The sequence below is a fragment of the Trematomus bernacchii genome, unplaced genomic scaffold (genome assembly GCF_902827165.1).
Source record: "Trematomus bernacchii unplaced genomic scaffold, fTreBer1.1, whole genome shotgun sequence".
Classification (NCBI taxonomy): domain Eukaryota; kingdom Metazoa; phylum Chordata; class Actinopteri; order Perciformes; family Nototheniidae; genus Trematomus; species Trematomus bernacchii.
In genome coordinates, this window is record NW_022987739.1 from 28,302,883 (window position 1) to 28,318,817 (window position 15,935).

Below are 15,935 nucleotides of genomic sequence, written 5' to 3' on the forward strand. Positions count from 1 at the left end.
GCACTTTAATGTTGTATAACTTGGTGTCATAGTTAAAGTCTTAAAGTACTAAAATTGACCTGTGTTACTGGAAGAGAGTTACGCTACTGGTTGTGTCATTGAGGTCAACCATGAGATTACCTTAATCCCATTGAATGGACTACATTACTTTCTCAAACCTCTGTCTGAACACACTGGTGACTGACAGCGGGAGGACGTGGCCTTGCAAAGGGCAGAAGGATTCAGTGTTAGAGGGTTACTTTAAAAATGTTTTCTGTTGCAATTACTAGTAACCTGTAAGAAAACGTAATCAGTATCCTAATCGGAGTATCAAAATATAAAAGTAATGTATCCTGATTACTTTGTTACTTTTGGAGTACTTCAATAACAAATGCAATGCAAATAGAGAAAATATCAACTCATAGGATGTTTTTTACTTAAGTGTATTATGTTAGACAACAGAACAATGTGACTTTAGAAAAGAAGAAACCAAGATATTTAGGATCATTTATTTATAGGAAAACCTGCCTTTCATTAAGCATATTCAGGCAGTAGCCTATACACCAACAATGAAACATGAGCACATACTACAGTTTAAAAAAGCAGAAATAAAATCTGAGTTGACAGAAAATGCTCCGTTTTAGTTTAACACACAAGCTCACACACTTCCTGAAAATGCTTCATAAAAGGCAGGTTTTCTAATGAATAAGAAGTCATTTTTAAGTAACGCTCCCAATGTAAGACCATTGATGGTGTCCTGGTGTTGTTTTCCTCATTATGACTTCAGGTTGAGGAAAGCTGCATGCCCGTCACTCGAAGATGACACATCTCTCCTCCTCACAACCTCATGGGTTTGTTTACACATCTAGTTTCATAAAGCCCTCATTTGCAGGCGGTGATGAATGGAGAGCTTTTTCAGGAGAGGGAGACAGCAGAAAATGAAAAGTGTGGGTAACAAATGTTGAACCATTAGTAGAAGCCTCTGAAACCAACCTGAGAATTAAACTCTTGAACTTAATGTGTGTATTGTTTACATTAAACCATTCTCTATGATACGATTTTTTGGTACAAATTCTGAAAGTGTTTTCATTTTCTTTTTTTAAATGTCTTGGTGCAAGCTGTTTTCCATTTAAAAAATGTAGGCTTGGAAATTGGGGACATTAGCCATTTCAAAAAGTTGTGAGGACATATCCCCTGCGTCCTCAGTGTTAATGACACCTATATGATCAGCACTGAGCTACAGAGCAGGGAAGTAACAAAGTACATCTACTCAAGTACTGTACCTAAGTACTATTTTGTCATACTTTACTTGAGTATTTCCCTTTAATGCTACTTTATACTTCTACTCCCTTACATTTTGGAACATTTATTGTATTTTTTACTGCACTACAATTATTACCACCAGCTACAGTTTACATAAAAAACACATGACATGTGTATGCAGTACGTTACTACAATATATATATATATATATATAGAGAGAGAGTGTATATTTGAATACTCTTGTAGTGAAGTGTTTTCAGTCCAAAGTTATTTTACTTTTAGTTAAGTAAAGGATCTGAGTTCTTCTCCTATCAATGGTAAGCTAAAGTGAGAACTGACACATTTACCAGAACCTCTGTTATAATCTCCTTTTTGGGGGGGTGATACAGAGTGTACCCCGGTGCGCACCCCGCAGCAGGCTCTCTGTGGACTGTCAGTCACGGGGTGAGGGAGGGAGGGAGTCTGCAGGACTATAGGCTCACCACGCCTCGGTACGGTAAGTTAGTCAGCCATATTGACTGTACCTCTCCTCCGGTAGTGGGAGCCTGGCGGAGGAGTCTCCAGTATCACTGTCGGTACGCACCGTGCCCGGTAAACAGCGCAGAGGACGGGAAGGTCTATTTTTACCCTCGCTGTGGATATATAAAGTACAGCTGCCAGCTGGGGGGGTGACAGTCGGATACATCCTCAGCGCAGCCGGGCGATAGGTGAGTTTTCCTTCCTTTAAGCCGTTCAAACCGGGGGATTTATTCTCCTCTGCGGGCTGCTGGAGAGCGGTTAGAGGCGTTTTTACGCAGACTGTCAAAACACCGTATCGGGTATAAGTTATAACACACCGTTCACACAGGTGAAAGACAGCGTGGTGCATTTCTTTTTTTGCTTCATCTTCGTTTCTTACCGGCTTCTTGCACGTTTTTTGACGGGAGGAAGGGTGAGTGAAGTGGTGTCACTGCGCTCAGGTGCTGTGTGTCACTTAAATGTTATGCAACAGAAAGAAGCTTATAGGGAGTTTAATTAGATGCTTGTCCCTTTTTTCCAGAATGTTCAGTGCTCATATTGGGGTGCCTGCATACAGATTGTGTTTACATTTGTGCACAGTTTGGTGTCAGTGCTGGGGCTAATTATCCCACCACTGACACCCAGACGAGCACGGTGGTAAACAGCTTTGTGATGAAATTCAGTGGATGTTTTTCATGTTGCATTCTTTGCTCTTTTGTGAAGCTCAGAGAGGGAGAGACAATGTTTCTGGCGCCGTTTGCAACTTTATTAGAGCGAGTCCTGCTGCTGACGGAGCGCCTTTCTCCCCGCAGCGATGTCGCAAACAGCAGCGACAATATACAACATCATTAGCATGATGCCACTTGAATGCTGCTGTGTGCTTTGCTGGGCATATTTATGCAGTGTGAAATACTTGCGGTGCACTATAAATGCACTTTGGCTCGCTTTACCATGATAATAAGCATGCATTTTCCAGGATTGATGCTTGTTTGTACATGGAAACAGTTCCTCACTAAGTTAGTGTGTGTGAGTTTACCCTGCTCCTTGGAAACCACGCCGAATTACACCGCTTGTAACACGGACTAGTGCAGCTTTTGCGCGTAAACAGCGGTCCTGAATACAGGCAGCGCTCCATCTGGCACAAACAGATGCTCCTTCAGCTCTAGGGAAGTTAGCCGGCTCTGATAGGCCTCATTAAAGCAGAGGAAATGAGTTTATTGGCTATTAGCCCTGTCACTCAAACCCTCCTGTTGCTGTTGGCTCCGCCTCCTCTGGGGACCGAATTACAACTCATTTGAGAGAGAGGCTGCTGCATCATGACATCAGATACCTTTGACTGCTGGTTTTAGATTTCCCTCTGCAAGGCCATTTTTTTGTAACCTGTTGAATAATGTCATGCCCTCAGGTCAGAGTTGGACAATGTTATGTTATCGGGCACATTCACCTGAATTACATAAATAAATAGGGTTGTTTGCTTTCTGTTGTTTTTGGTTGTCATGCAACCTTAGTGCACGTTTAAAAACCTGTTGAGTTAAGATTTGGAAAACTTAAAGAGGCCCTTTTATGCTTTTTGTGGGTTTCCCTTTCCTGTAGTGTGTTCTTATAGGATTGTGTGCATGCAAATGGTCTGCAAAGGCTAAAATCCCCAAATTCCCTCCACAGGTTTCTCTCTCAGAAAAATACACAACTAGCCCTGACCTTGAACTCTTTTAATAAAGCAATATCTACAGCAGTATTGTTTTATAGAGCAGACAGTGAAGAGGTTAGGAATACTTATTGCACGTTTGCACAAGCCTTAATAGTAATTAATGTAACAAATCACCATATTAGCCAAATATCTTTCTACTGATGAAGCTGACTAAATCTTGACGCTTTCGTCACACACCAGCTGCTGCTGTGAGACTGTCTGACACCGGTCTACAATGACACTGTTGGTTGTGATACTGAATAGTATATTGGCTCATTGAGCTTTTTGGAGGTCGTTTGTATATCCCTTTCTTTCTCTCAGATTTGTTTTAATGTTTTTTTGTATACATCTTCTTCATTCGCTATTTTATTGTTTAGCAGGTTACAAAAAATGATTTGCACTTTTATGACATAACAGCCATTTTATGCCAAATCATTAATCAAGAAAAAATAATTGAATCATCAATAATAATAATACAAAAATATGTTGCAGCCCAAAGATACAAAGCAGGTGTCTGAGTTTCGGTTCAGGGAGCGAACGCTTTAGTTTCACAACTCCCATCCCAGCCAGGTTCACAGACACGATCCAGTTTCTCTTTCCGTCCCTCACCTTTAGCGTATCTCTGTCTCTGCTGTTTGATTCCTCCCACTTTCTGTTTGGATATCATTCATGTGACGCTGCTCAGAAATGTTAAATGAAGCAGCAGGTACAGTCACTAAAGGACATTGGAAAGAAGAGGTTGGATATTTGGGATTCAGAACCTCATGTTTAGATATTTTATTCGTCTCCATATGCAGAATATAATCTCAGTGTTCAATCTAACACCAGTCCTTCAGCAAAACACTGAATATCATCTGCATATTATTATCTATCAAATCCTTTTAAAGCGTCCTTAGTGAGTCCAGACAGACTGCAGCGATGGTGCCATTCATGTCAGATGTCCTCTCATTTTAACAGCTCTTAAAACAGCTTTGTCTGTCACCGTCTGTTAAGCCAAGTGAATATTTATTATAGTAAATATTGAATAAATGAATATTAATGTTGTCTTAACTGTCTTGTTATTGGACTATTCAAGCCAAGAGTGGAAAGAGCATTATTTGTCACAGAGGTTTATTTACTTGTGTAGGTTTATGTGAACTTAGATCAATGTTTTTATCTGTTTGAAGTGGACATATTGTGCTCAATTATTTATTTTTTTGCCTCTAATGAATTCAGTTTAACTTGCATTGAAGGGATTCTCTGCTTGATCTTTACCTCCTTTCAGTGGCATCAAAACAGCGTTACAATTACATTTATAGCGGCTCCATTATTTGTCTATTCTGTGTGTTTATGTTTGTGAGTTCACACCCTGGACAGGCCATTTGTGCTCCTTACACTCAAATAATCAGTTGGTAGAATTTCCTGTTGTTATAACAGCCGTTGGAAGTTGTGTGTTTGTATGATAGAAGCTAAAATGAATTTGGTATAACATTTAAATTAAAAGATTTTTCTGATTTAATTAAAAGCAGTGACAAAAAGGAAAGTCTTCAAAAGTTGTGAGTTGCAGCGGTCCTGCAGTTTTCTGGTATTTTCAAGATACAATTGGTTTCCTGCTCACATTGCAATATATCAGTCAGTCTTGATGAGGAGATTCAGAATTCTCAACTTGCTGTATTGTTGAAGGGGAGAGGAATGCACAGGAGGAGGATGAAGAGGAGGAATCTGTAAAGGACACTTCGTAAAAGTGTGTGTGTGTGTAAAATGCAACAGTGTGTTGACATTCACTCGAACAAACCTAGACAGGGAGACATGAAAGAGTGTAATGTGCACAGAGAGGAGTGTTTTTTTCTGCATGAATGGTGACCTGGAAGCTGTATCCGCCTGGGAGCGACCCTCTGGTTTCCCTGAATGGACACACACACACACACACACACACACACACACACACACACACACACACACACACACACACACACACACACACACACACACCCTGAAGGCTTACAGCTCCAGGTTTACGAGGCAGTGGGCTGCTAAACAGAGCAGACCTGTGTTCCTTTTAGAAAGCTCCGGATGCTTTCAGCTACACACTAAAGGTCACCCTAAGGTGTGTGTGTGTGTGTGTGTGTGTGTGTGTGTAGGCCTGGGGTTGTGCGTTTCCATAAAGCCTTGAGCATTTAACTCTATTGCATTTTGTAGATACTAATGACTTTCACCTTGCTGAATGAAGCTGATGTTATCATCGGCTTTTAGACCTGAAGTATTGACAGACAAAGGATACAGACATTGCATGTGAAGTGGCATTTTGTCCAGAATGATGTATCTTCCTCTAAACATTAAACAACTTGCTTCATGGTTAAATAAAGCCCTGCGTACTGAGCTATCATCTCTAACTGTCTACATTCAGCAGGACAGCTTTAAGTCAGTCAGTTATTTTAGTATTCAGCGTCTCTGCCTATCAACCGGCTGCAGGTAAATGGGTCAAGGCAGGCTTTGAATTCTTATGTGTCGCTCCCCTTGCTGACTCTTTGTCTATTTTCTCCCGCCAGTGCACTCTTCCACTCCTCACAGATTTGCACGGGGGGACCCAGCTGATAATCTGCCCACATGCTGAATATTGAGAAGTTTTATTAAGTCGACTGCCTTTAGATATTAAAGTTCTAGGTAAGGGACTGTCACTGATAAAGATTTTGGTGTTTTCACTCATGTGGGGCTGATATTAAAACGGGTACAAAGACAGGGTGTGTATCGGTCTCTTCTGGGTGAGGCCACACTACCAGGAAACATTAGACTTTGGAGGTGTATTATTCCCTTCGTTACTTATACAAAATGAATTAAAAGCTACGTTTTAAGATGGGTGTGGTATCATATATTATTTAGTGATATATAGATGTTAATTTCCTACAAAGTTCACTCTCTCTTTCAACCCTTTCTGGTGTAAAAGTGGTAAAGAGGACCGTTGAAATCATTTCTGGGTTAGTTGAGAAGATGGCATTATTTCTCATTTGAGATAAAACAGAACACATTATACATACATTCAAAACACACCAGGCATATAGGTTAGTTAAAGAACAGAAACAGACAATAACATAATAATAAAAGTGTGAAACAAGTGGAATGACCAGCTGTTCCAACATCTTTTAGGCAATGTCGTGTTTCATTTGGTACCCCAAAATCCTTAAAAAAAAATATATAACATTATTCCAGGTTTCTTTTCTAGAAAAATAAACTAGAAAGCATGTTTTTATAACATAGTTCACTCTGTCTTTCAACCTTTTCTGATGTGAAAGTGGTAAAGAGGACAGTTGAAATCATTTCTGGGTTAGTTGAGCTGCTTTGTGTCTTGACAATGAGGTCGGTGTGATTGCCAGCGCTCACTGGGAACAAAGACATATCCCGGGCCCCATACCTTCTGGATTTGGCCCCAAAAGATCTGTGATGGAGGATGGAGGGTCTGACTGCGCTGAGCATTGATTCGCAGGACGTGCCCCCCCGGCTATGTGACACATCAAAGAGAATTCTCTAATGTGAAAGAGAGAATTACGGCTGAGTATTTCATAATGCTCTCTGATGTGATTACAACTTTTGCAGATTTCCTACAGAATATTCAAAGCATTTCAAATATGTAGAAAGAAATCCCTTTTCTCTCAGTCAGGAATATGATCCAAATGGAAAGGGAAACATTAAGGAGAGTAAGAGAGGCATCTCTGACCTACATTAACTTGTATGAGCCAGAGTTGATGCCATCATTTCACAACAGATACAGATTCATAGACAAATTAAAGCAGAGGTCCAACAAATTCATCTGGGTATAATATCAATAGTACAAGTCATATTTGTGTCCCCTACATTTTCTGCGTCTTCTGTTATGTGTTTACTAGTCCACCCCTAGTATTTAAACACATAAAAACATGACATTATTTCTCATTTTAGATAAAAACACAATCAATTATCCACACGCACAAAACACACCAGGCACATATGGTAGTTAAAGAACAGAAAATAATAATAAAATCATAATAAAAATGCGAAACAAGTGGAGTGACCACCATCTTTTAGGCAATGTTGTGTTTCGTTTTGTACCCAAAGTCCTCAAATGTATCTTTTAAAATATTACATTATTCCAGGTTTCTGTTCTAGAAAAAGAAACTAGAAAGCATGTGAGTTTACTCCATCACAAATATAATATTTATCAGCATTTTTGACTTACTGAAACTAGTTACTAAAGAAACAATTGATTTTAAAATCCAACCATTGTTTCCATGACCTTAAATATATTTTTTGTAAGACTGCTGATAATAACAATAACACTTTGAATCAAGCCTATTAATCCACCTTTGTGTGTAATACCAAGTAAAGGTGTTTTTAAGTTAGATTCTGTCCTCAGACTGAGCTTCTGATCGAGGCTGCTTTAATTCTCAGCGCTGACACTTGAGAAAGGTCTATTTCTGTCCTGACGCATCACAAAGATCTGCACCTTCGGGACGCCTGCCAGCTTTCTCTCTATTTCAAATTCTGGTCATTTAGCAGACGTGCAGTTCTAGACGAATCCACAATGTTCACACGTCAGAAAACGTACAGTAAGGAGGTCAAGGGTCCCTAATCCCAAAGAGGAACTATTATGTCTTTTGGGGTCTTCTCTTTCCTGTAGTGTGTTATATACCCCCCCCCCGAAATGCTTCCATTGGACTCATTTGTTTACTGTAACATAATATAACACTTGTGCTTCTATAGGCTCCAACACATTGTACGTGATAGGCTAAGGGGCGGGACATCTCTAAGCAGTTGACCAATCACAACAGAGCCGGCCAGCTAACCAATCAGAGTAGACTGGGCTCTGGTTTCAGACAGAGGGTGAAAAGGAGACACTACATACTGATATACACCTGAACATCAGTAGGAGAGGACTCTTTAAAGTAGAGACACTACATACTGATATACACCTGAACATCAGCAGGAGAGGACTCTTTAAAGTAGATACACTACATACTGATATACACCTGAACATCAGCAGGAGAGGACTCTTTAAAGTAGATACACTACATACTGATATACACCTGAACATCAGCAGGAGAGGACTCTTTAAAGTAGAGACACTACATACTGATATACACCTGAACATCAGCAGGAGAGGACTCTTTAAAGTAGAGACACTACATACTGATATACACCTGAACATCAGCAGGAGAGGACTCTTTAAAGTAGAGACACTACATACTGATATACACCTGAACATCAGCAGGAGAGGACTCTTTAAAGTAGAGACACTACATACTGATATACACCTGAACATCAGCAGGAGAGGACTCTTTAAAGTAGAGACACTACATACTGATATACACCTGAACATCAGCAGGAGAGGACTCTTTAAAGTAGAGACACTACATACTGATATACACCTGAACATCAGCAGGAGAGGACTCTTTAAAGTAGAGACACTACATACTGATATACACCTGAACATCAGCAGGAGAGGACTCTTTAAAGTAGAGACACTACATACTGATATACACCTGAACATCAGCAGGAGAGGACTCTTTAAAGTAGAGACACTACATACTGATATACACCTGAACATCAGCAGGAGAGGACTCTTTAAAGTAGAGACACTACATACTGATATACACCTGAACATCAGCAGGAGAGGACTCTTTAAAGTAGAGACACTACATACTGATATACACCTGAACATCAGCAGGAGAGGACTCTTTAAAGTAGAGACACTACATACTGATATACACCTGAACATCAGCAGGAGAGGACTCTTTAAAGTAGAGACACTACATACTGATATACACCTGAACATCAGCAGGAGAGAACTCTTTAAAGTAGAGACACTACATACTGATATACACCTGAACATCAGCAGGAGAGGACTCTTTAAAGTAGAGACACTACATACTGATATACACATGACAATTAACTTAATAAGTCCTCTTTGATTGGTTGGAGACTGCGAGGGGAAATAATCGATGATGTTTGAATTAAATGTGGAGTGTCTTTCTATTCCTATAAACATTTATACTATATTATACATTTTTCTCGTTTGCTTAGTACTTTCTCTTACTGTTCCATCTTAATCTCTCCCTCTATTTACTCCGAATCTTGCTTTTAGACCGTTAGATGTTGGTAAAGATGTGCTATGGGGACACTGCATGACAGCTTGTAAGGTACACTCAATCTGAATTATGCTATGTGTTTGTTGATTGTTGTTTTTGTTGTTGCTGTGTTTCAGGCGCTGCTGCCCTGAAGAAAGGCAGAAAGACGGACGACGACTTCTTTCAGTTTTCTCATCAACAGGGGACGGGCCAGGACAGGAGAAAGATGCCCAAACCTGTGAGTACCTGTCAGCCAACACAGTCTCACGGCATTTCGTGTTATAGTCACGAAATTAATCTATTGATTCGTGTTCACCAACACGATTTCGCCATTTTTTTCGTGTCACACAGAACGATTTTAAAAGCAATGTAAATAATAACAAATTAGAAGGAAAAAAAGATGACAAAAAATACAGAGTTCAGTATTCTGAGGCTCTGAGCCCCATTTCTTTTCCTTGCGGACGGCAAAACAAGTCAGACATTATACAATCTAAAATAAAAGGGATAGGGTTAGGCTTAGGGTAAGATATTGAGTAAGAAAATGTTTTTATGAACCACACAGCTTCCGGTCTTCCAAGACCCGTCCGGACAAAAAGACGTGTTGCAGGCACGAAACATACTACCAATAGAAATACATTGCTTTTAAAATCGTTCTGTGTGACACGAAAGAAATGCGAAAATCGTGTTGGTGAACACGAATCAATAGATTACATTAATTTCGTGACTATAGCACGAAATGCCGTGAGACTGGGTTGTGTCAGCTGGAGATTAGTATTTGATTTACAGCGACCCCTCTGTGTAGATCATGTAGAGAGTTGCTGCCTCTACTGACATCCTGCTTTACCATCCACTCAATCTGCGGCACAACTCACTGTCAGGTTGCAGAGGTTCTGGGGCTTGTTGCCAGACTTTTATGGCGCGTTTCCACTACACGGCCTCGCTCGGCCTCGCTCGGTATGGCTGGGCCTCGTTAGGACTGGCTCACTTTATGGCGCATTTCCATTACAGTTTAGGAACTGGGGCAGTATCTATAGTAACGCAGTGTAGGCGGAGCCGTCACGTGATCTTCAGAGGACCCCAGAAAAACAACACAGCCGTTAGCTGTTAGCACTCAGAGCTCACAGCTCCTCATATATGTTCAGAAACTAGACAAAAGTTAAACAAGTACAAACCACAGATTGCCTGTGTCATGGTGAATACAGTCGCTGCTTTATTTATGTCTGTATAGGCCGTTGTTGTGAGTGTGGACGGTCGGAGCATATACTGCGTTAGCTTAGCCAATCTCCATTCAGAAAACAAGCATTTTAAAAGGTGTTTCGCCTGCCGTCTGTCTGCAGACTTGTCAAAGCATTAATTCATGGTTTTTACTAACCGGTATCAGTATGTTGTTACTTCGGCATCATTTTGAAACGTGTATTACAATTAAATCACGGTCAAATATGTCCATCTTGTTGTAGTTGTAGCCCCCTTGCCAGCGACGCTCTCTCTAGTTTAGCATACTCAGCCCGACTCAGCCTCGTTGTCTCTGGCCCTAGACCCACGATTTTATGAGGCCAGAAAAACTGTGAATTAGGACCCGCCGGCCGGTACTAGGCCAAGTGGAAACGCAACCAAAGACGGGCCGCTGACGTCACAGCCCTCTTAAACCGGGCTGCGCGCTGTAGTGGAAACGCGCCATTACAGTTATTACATTGTCTGTTATTCCCAATTCACTGTTTGAGGTTATTGGTGGGTTTGCATTGCCTCAAGTCTCTTCAACATCTGCGGCTCCTTTGAGTTTAATGAGCATTTTGATTCACAATGACAAAAGAAATAACATCTTAAAGCTGTGTCCATGACTTCTTGTCGTTAATAGTTGTATTTTGGTTAAGAAAATAAGACTGGCACAGCTGGTGTGTTTGTATATGTTTTGATTACAATGTTTAAGCTTGAGCTATGTGAGCTTTGAATCTCCATTTAAGAACAAAGTTAGTTTGCTTTCCGCTGTAAAACACGAGTATTCATAGTATTATCAGAAATGATTACCCGGCTGAGTTGAATACTCTATTCTGATTGGTCAATTGAGACATTCCAGAGGTCTGCTATTTATCGCTAGCAGACTGTTGCTAAGGAGAGCAGATTGTTGCTAAAGAGATTGCTCTGATCAAGGGTCTTCTGGCAGTGTGACCGGTAAATGGAAAATAAATAAATACAATAATTTTAAATCCACCTACTGCTAAAGACCGCCTCCCTGCACATTATCCTTGACTTAAAAGGCGATTTAGTGGAAAACAAATCTAATCAGAATTCAGTCTGCAGAAAGCTTCATGTTTGAGCAGCTTTAACCCTCCTATTGTCTTCGTTCCCCCCCTTACTTTGGTGTTAGCGGTCAAATTTGACCGGTCCTGTTTTAACTGTTATTACATTAACACAAAAACCATTAATCATCACCAAATTTCCTTTAACACCCTTTCAAACTGTAAATATTGTATCAGACTACTGGTACACATGAAAAACTGCAGTAAATATACAAAGAATAGACACTGAACATGTATTGCGTGTGCCAGGTGTGATTCATGTGGGGGGATGGGCACATAAGAGCGGGAAGTGTGTGTGTGTGTGTGTGTGTGTGTGTGTGTGTGTGTGTGTGTGTGTGTGTGTGTGTGTGTGTGTGTGTGTGTGTGTGTGTGTGTGTGTGTGTGTGTGTGTGTGTGTGTGTGGTGTGTGTGTGTGTGTGTGTGTGTGTGTGTGTGTGTGTGTGTGGTGTGTGTGTGTGTGTGTGTGTGTGTGTTGTGTGTGTGTGTGTGTGTGTGTGTGTGTGTGTGTGGTGTGTGTGTGTGTGTGTGTGTGTGGTGTGTGTGTGGGTGGGTGGGTGGGTGGGTGGGTGGGTGTGTGTGTGTGTGTTTTATCTGATCCGGATGGTTACTAATTCCTTTTCTTTATGGCGGTCATTTTTGCCCGGGAACACCATGGTGTTACAAAGTTGACTAAATCATCCAGAGTTCAATGAAAGTGGTGATCAGCAATTGTATATGTTCAAATGTCTACTGTGAAGGATATCATAAAGCCTTGATGCAATCGAATGTAAAACAAAAAAGTTATGATTGATGAAAGTAGTAAATCGGTCAGATTTGACCCGAAGACAACAGGACGGTTAATCAAGCGACCACTAGATTGTCACAGTTGCTAATTTGGCTCTTTACAACATTCAAGAATGAGTTCCTGCTTTAAAGATTGAGTCTAACAACATGAGCTGTTGTTTTTACCATCACACTCTACTCATAGTTAAGACAGGTACAATATGTGTGTTCAGATAAACAATACTCTCCGTTTGGCTTGACTGAGTACGATCAGGAGGATGGGTTTCACACACTGATAAGCAATTGGTAAGAAGCCAATATAAGAAGGCCTTTGTTCTTAGATCCTATAGTGCACTATGAAGCTGTTGTTCATTCATACCTGCTATATCTGTGGGTTTTTAAAGTGTTGGGAAAACCTGGACACTCACAGTCACACAGAAGCAGAACTGCGGTCACTTTGTGGAAGTGTCCTGTTTGTTGTCCAGAACAAACACAAAGAGGGCTTTCTCTGCTGCTCTATTTTTGGTCTGAAGGACAGTGGGAGCTTTCATGTTTCTCTGACACACAAACACACACAGGCTGAATGTGCAGCTTTAAATCACAGTGTTGTAGTCAGTGGATGTTATATCATTAATTATAATAGCTGTATTATGTAAGTTTAATGTTTGTTTTCATGATATGAAGACGGGCATTGTCAGTTTAGCATCGCCATAACAAAATCAGTGATTAGAAAAAATGAAATTCGTATTGAATGTGCTTTCTTTCACTTTGGACATGTTTAAAATAGTAGCATACAGAATGTAACTATTACAATACAATACCAGTGTCAACAACAACCCGTTTTAAATAACCGTAATCTTTTTTTCCTTCAACCTAAACTATGATTATGTGTTTATAATCCATTTTGTTGTGTAAGCAACTCAAAGCCTGGCTGTAAACATATCCTACATTCTTATACTCACATGAACTACAAATAGATTGATAGGATTGATGGGAAGCCTGTAGTTGTGGTGTGTTTACAGTCCTGCCGCCTGTACATCCTGGCTGTTTCACAGTTATCTACAGCCTGACAGATTGTAGTGATCCCTCCGTCCATCAATCTCAGTAATGGGGAATTAGGGCAGGACCAATTCCTGGAAAGAGACTAGGGACATGTGTTGGAAAAAAAGGAGGCAAGAGGATAGGATGTGAAAAGAGCGAGAGAGTTTGCATGAACCAGCTTTGAAGGTTGTGTTCAGTGCAATTTGAGCTTGTTGCAGTTCAATGTCATAAAATGTTCGTAAAAACAATAAAGGAATACTTAATCAACAGAAATGAATAAGTGTCTTTTCACAACCTATAAATCAGGGGTGTCCAAACTACGGCCCAGGGGCCAAATGCGGCCCTCAGCTAATTCAAAAAGTATAATGAAATATGGCCCACAAATGAAACTTGTGTTTGTAATATATAGTACTTGTTAAATATATATGTAACACAAACATATATAACACAGTATTCATGTGTTAATAAGCTCACTTTTCAAATAAATTCAGTCAATTGAAGTTGAAAACCTTTTCAAACAAATCTTAGTTGATAAGAAAAAAAGCCCAATAACTTAATTACATAACAAGCTTGAAATCTACCCTTCATATTTCCTCTTTTTATAAGCAATCTGAAGCTTCTGTTTTAAGGGATGAGCTGCTAACACAATAAATTAAATCCTGTGGTAAGCTGTGATGTACGCTGTTGTGTTTTTTAAAGCTTTTTCAAGTATCAAGCATAATTTATTTGATTGATTTTGCTAACTTATAACTGAATTTATGAGGCAGTATACCTCACCTCTAGTGAGTGGCTAAGCCCTTCATATATTTTTCTGTATGTGGCCCTCAGTGAAAGAAGTTTGGACACCCCTGCTCTAAATGATACCTGTCTGGAAAATGATTCAGTTTACTGAGAAACATCAATCCAAAGCAGTCACTGAATTTAATCTGTGAGTTTGAGAAACGACGAGTCGGGAGAGGAGCTGTGAGGACGGAGATAAAAGAGAAAGTTGGAACCAACGAGTTAGTCTCAGATTATCCTCACACACCGACCGTAGGGAAGAAAAAGGCAAACAAAGGGATAAAAGAGGATTTGGGACAGGACTGAGTGACAGGCACTTTGTTCATATCCAGTCCAGAAAAACGACACCCAAGCCGCCCTCGAGGGGAACTCCCACTCCGGTTACATTAGGCTTGGCTTTGACATTAAGCCCGGCAGTTGGACAGTAAACACATCAACCCTTTCACTGCTTCAGCTGTGCGTTCTCTGCTTGTTTATTTTGCTAGAAGACACTTAAATGTCACACTGGATTAAGAGCTAAAGCTGAGAGGTCCCTGCAGGCTAATAATAATTGAACAAGTAAGCTAGCACGGGTCTATTAGCTCATAGCTAATGGAGAAGTACAAAAGAGCAATATAAAGAGATGGAGAATTGTACAGGTGAGGGAAGTGAACCCCCCACAAGGCCTTTTAAAGAGTCTCTGCTCTGCGTGCCACTTAGAAACCGTCTGTTGTCTCCCAAAAGGCCAGACTAGCTAAAGGCTAGTCGGCCTCAGGCATGCTATTACAAGTGATTTTGGCCTGGGCCGTAACCTTCCTTTAGGCTGTGTTTTAATGGTGTTTCTGTGTTTGCATGCACCCCTAACACAACATGGGTGTCCGCTGGTACTCAGGTATTCAAGGTATGTTCAAGAGGGGGTGTATATCAAATTGGGCTAAGCAGGCTAACCAGAACTGGACAAACAGGAAGTGACTACATCAAATTAGAAGAGGAAATGCCATGAAATAAAATTCTTTTTTTAAAGATACTATAACCAACTTTAATAAAACATGATAAGCTGTACAGAGTAAATGGGCTTGTTGCATGATCTAACAGTATTTCATCAGTATAGATTTCTTTAAAGGGAAATAATTGCATTTTTACGTCATGTTTTTAAGTATTTTTTCTAAAGGCTTAGTTGAATACTTGAATACCAGAGGTTGTTAATTAATGCTAACAGACCGTTGCTAAGGAGAACAGACCGTTGCTAAGGAGATTCAAGGGACTATGTGCAGTCATATCAATCTGCAGAAAGAAGTCTGGTCAATTCAACGTCAGCTTTGGACTAAAAACATTAGTTTTTCCTCCATCAGAAAACACCAAGGACTACTTTTTGAATAATAATTGTTATAAGTACGAAACTTTGATTCATAATGGCTGAACTGTCCTGATGGTTTATTTGATCCTGCTGTTTTTCTGGAGATTCACTCAGAAGCAGTTGGAAGAGACTGTTCAGTAAGCTTAATATTGGTTTTTAACCCCTCCTGAATTGTTTTTATTTACTGCTCTGTTATAATATTAAAATGGTACTTT

General features: G+C 40.2%; 1 protein-coding gene across 1 annotated transcript in view; it reads left to right on the plus strand.

Annotated features, from left to right (window-relative positions):
• Nucleotides 1–1,715: 1,715 nt before the first annotated feature.
• LOC117496121 (radixin) overlaps nt 1,716–15,935 on the plus strand; it is a 43,313-nt gene continuing 29,093 nt past the window's right edge. The window contains exons 1-2 of the mRNA XM_034147823.1: nt 1,716–1,949; nt 9,642–9,742. Coding sequence (XP_034003714.1) covers nt 9,731–9,742 — 12 coding nt within the window. The 5' untranslated portion in view covers nt 1,716–1,949; nt 9,642–9,730. The remainder of the gene's footprint in view (nt 1,950–9,641; nt 9,743–15,935) is intronic.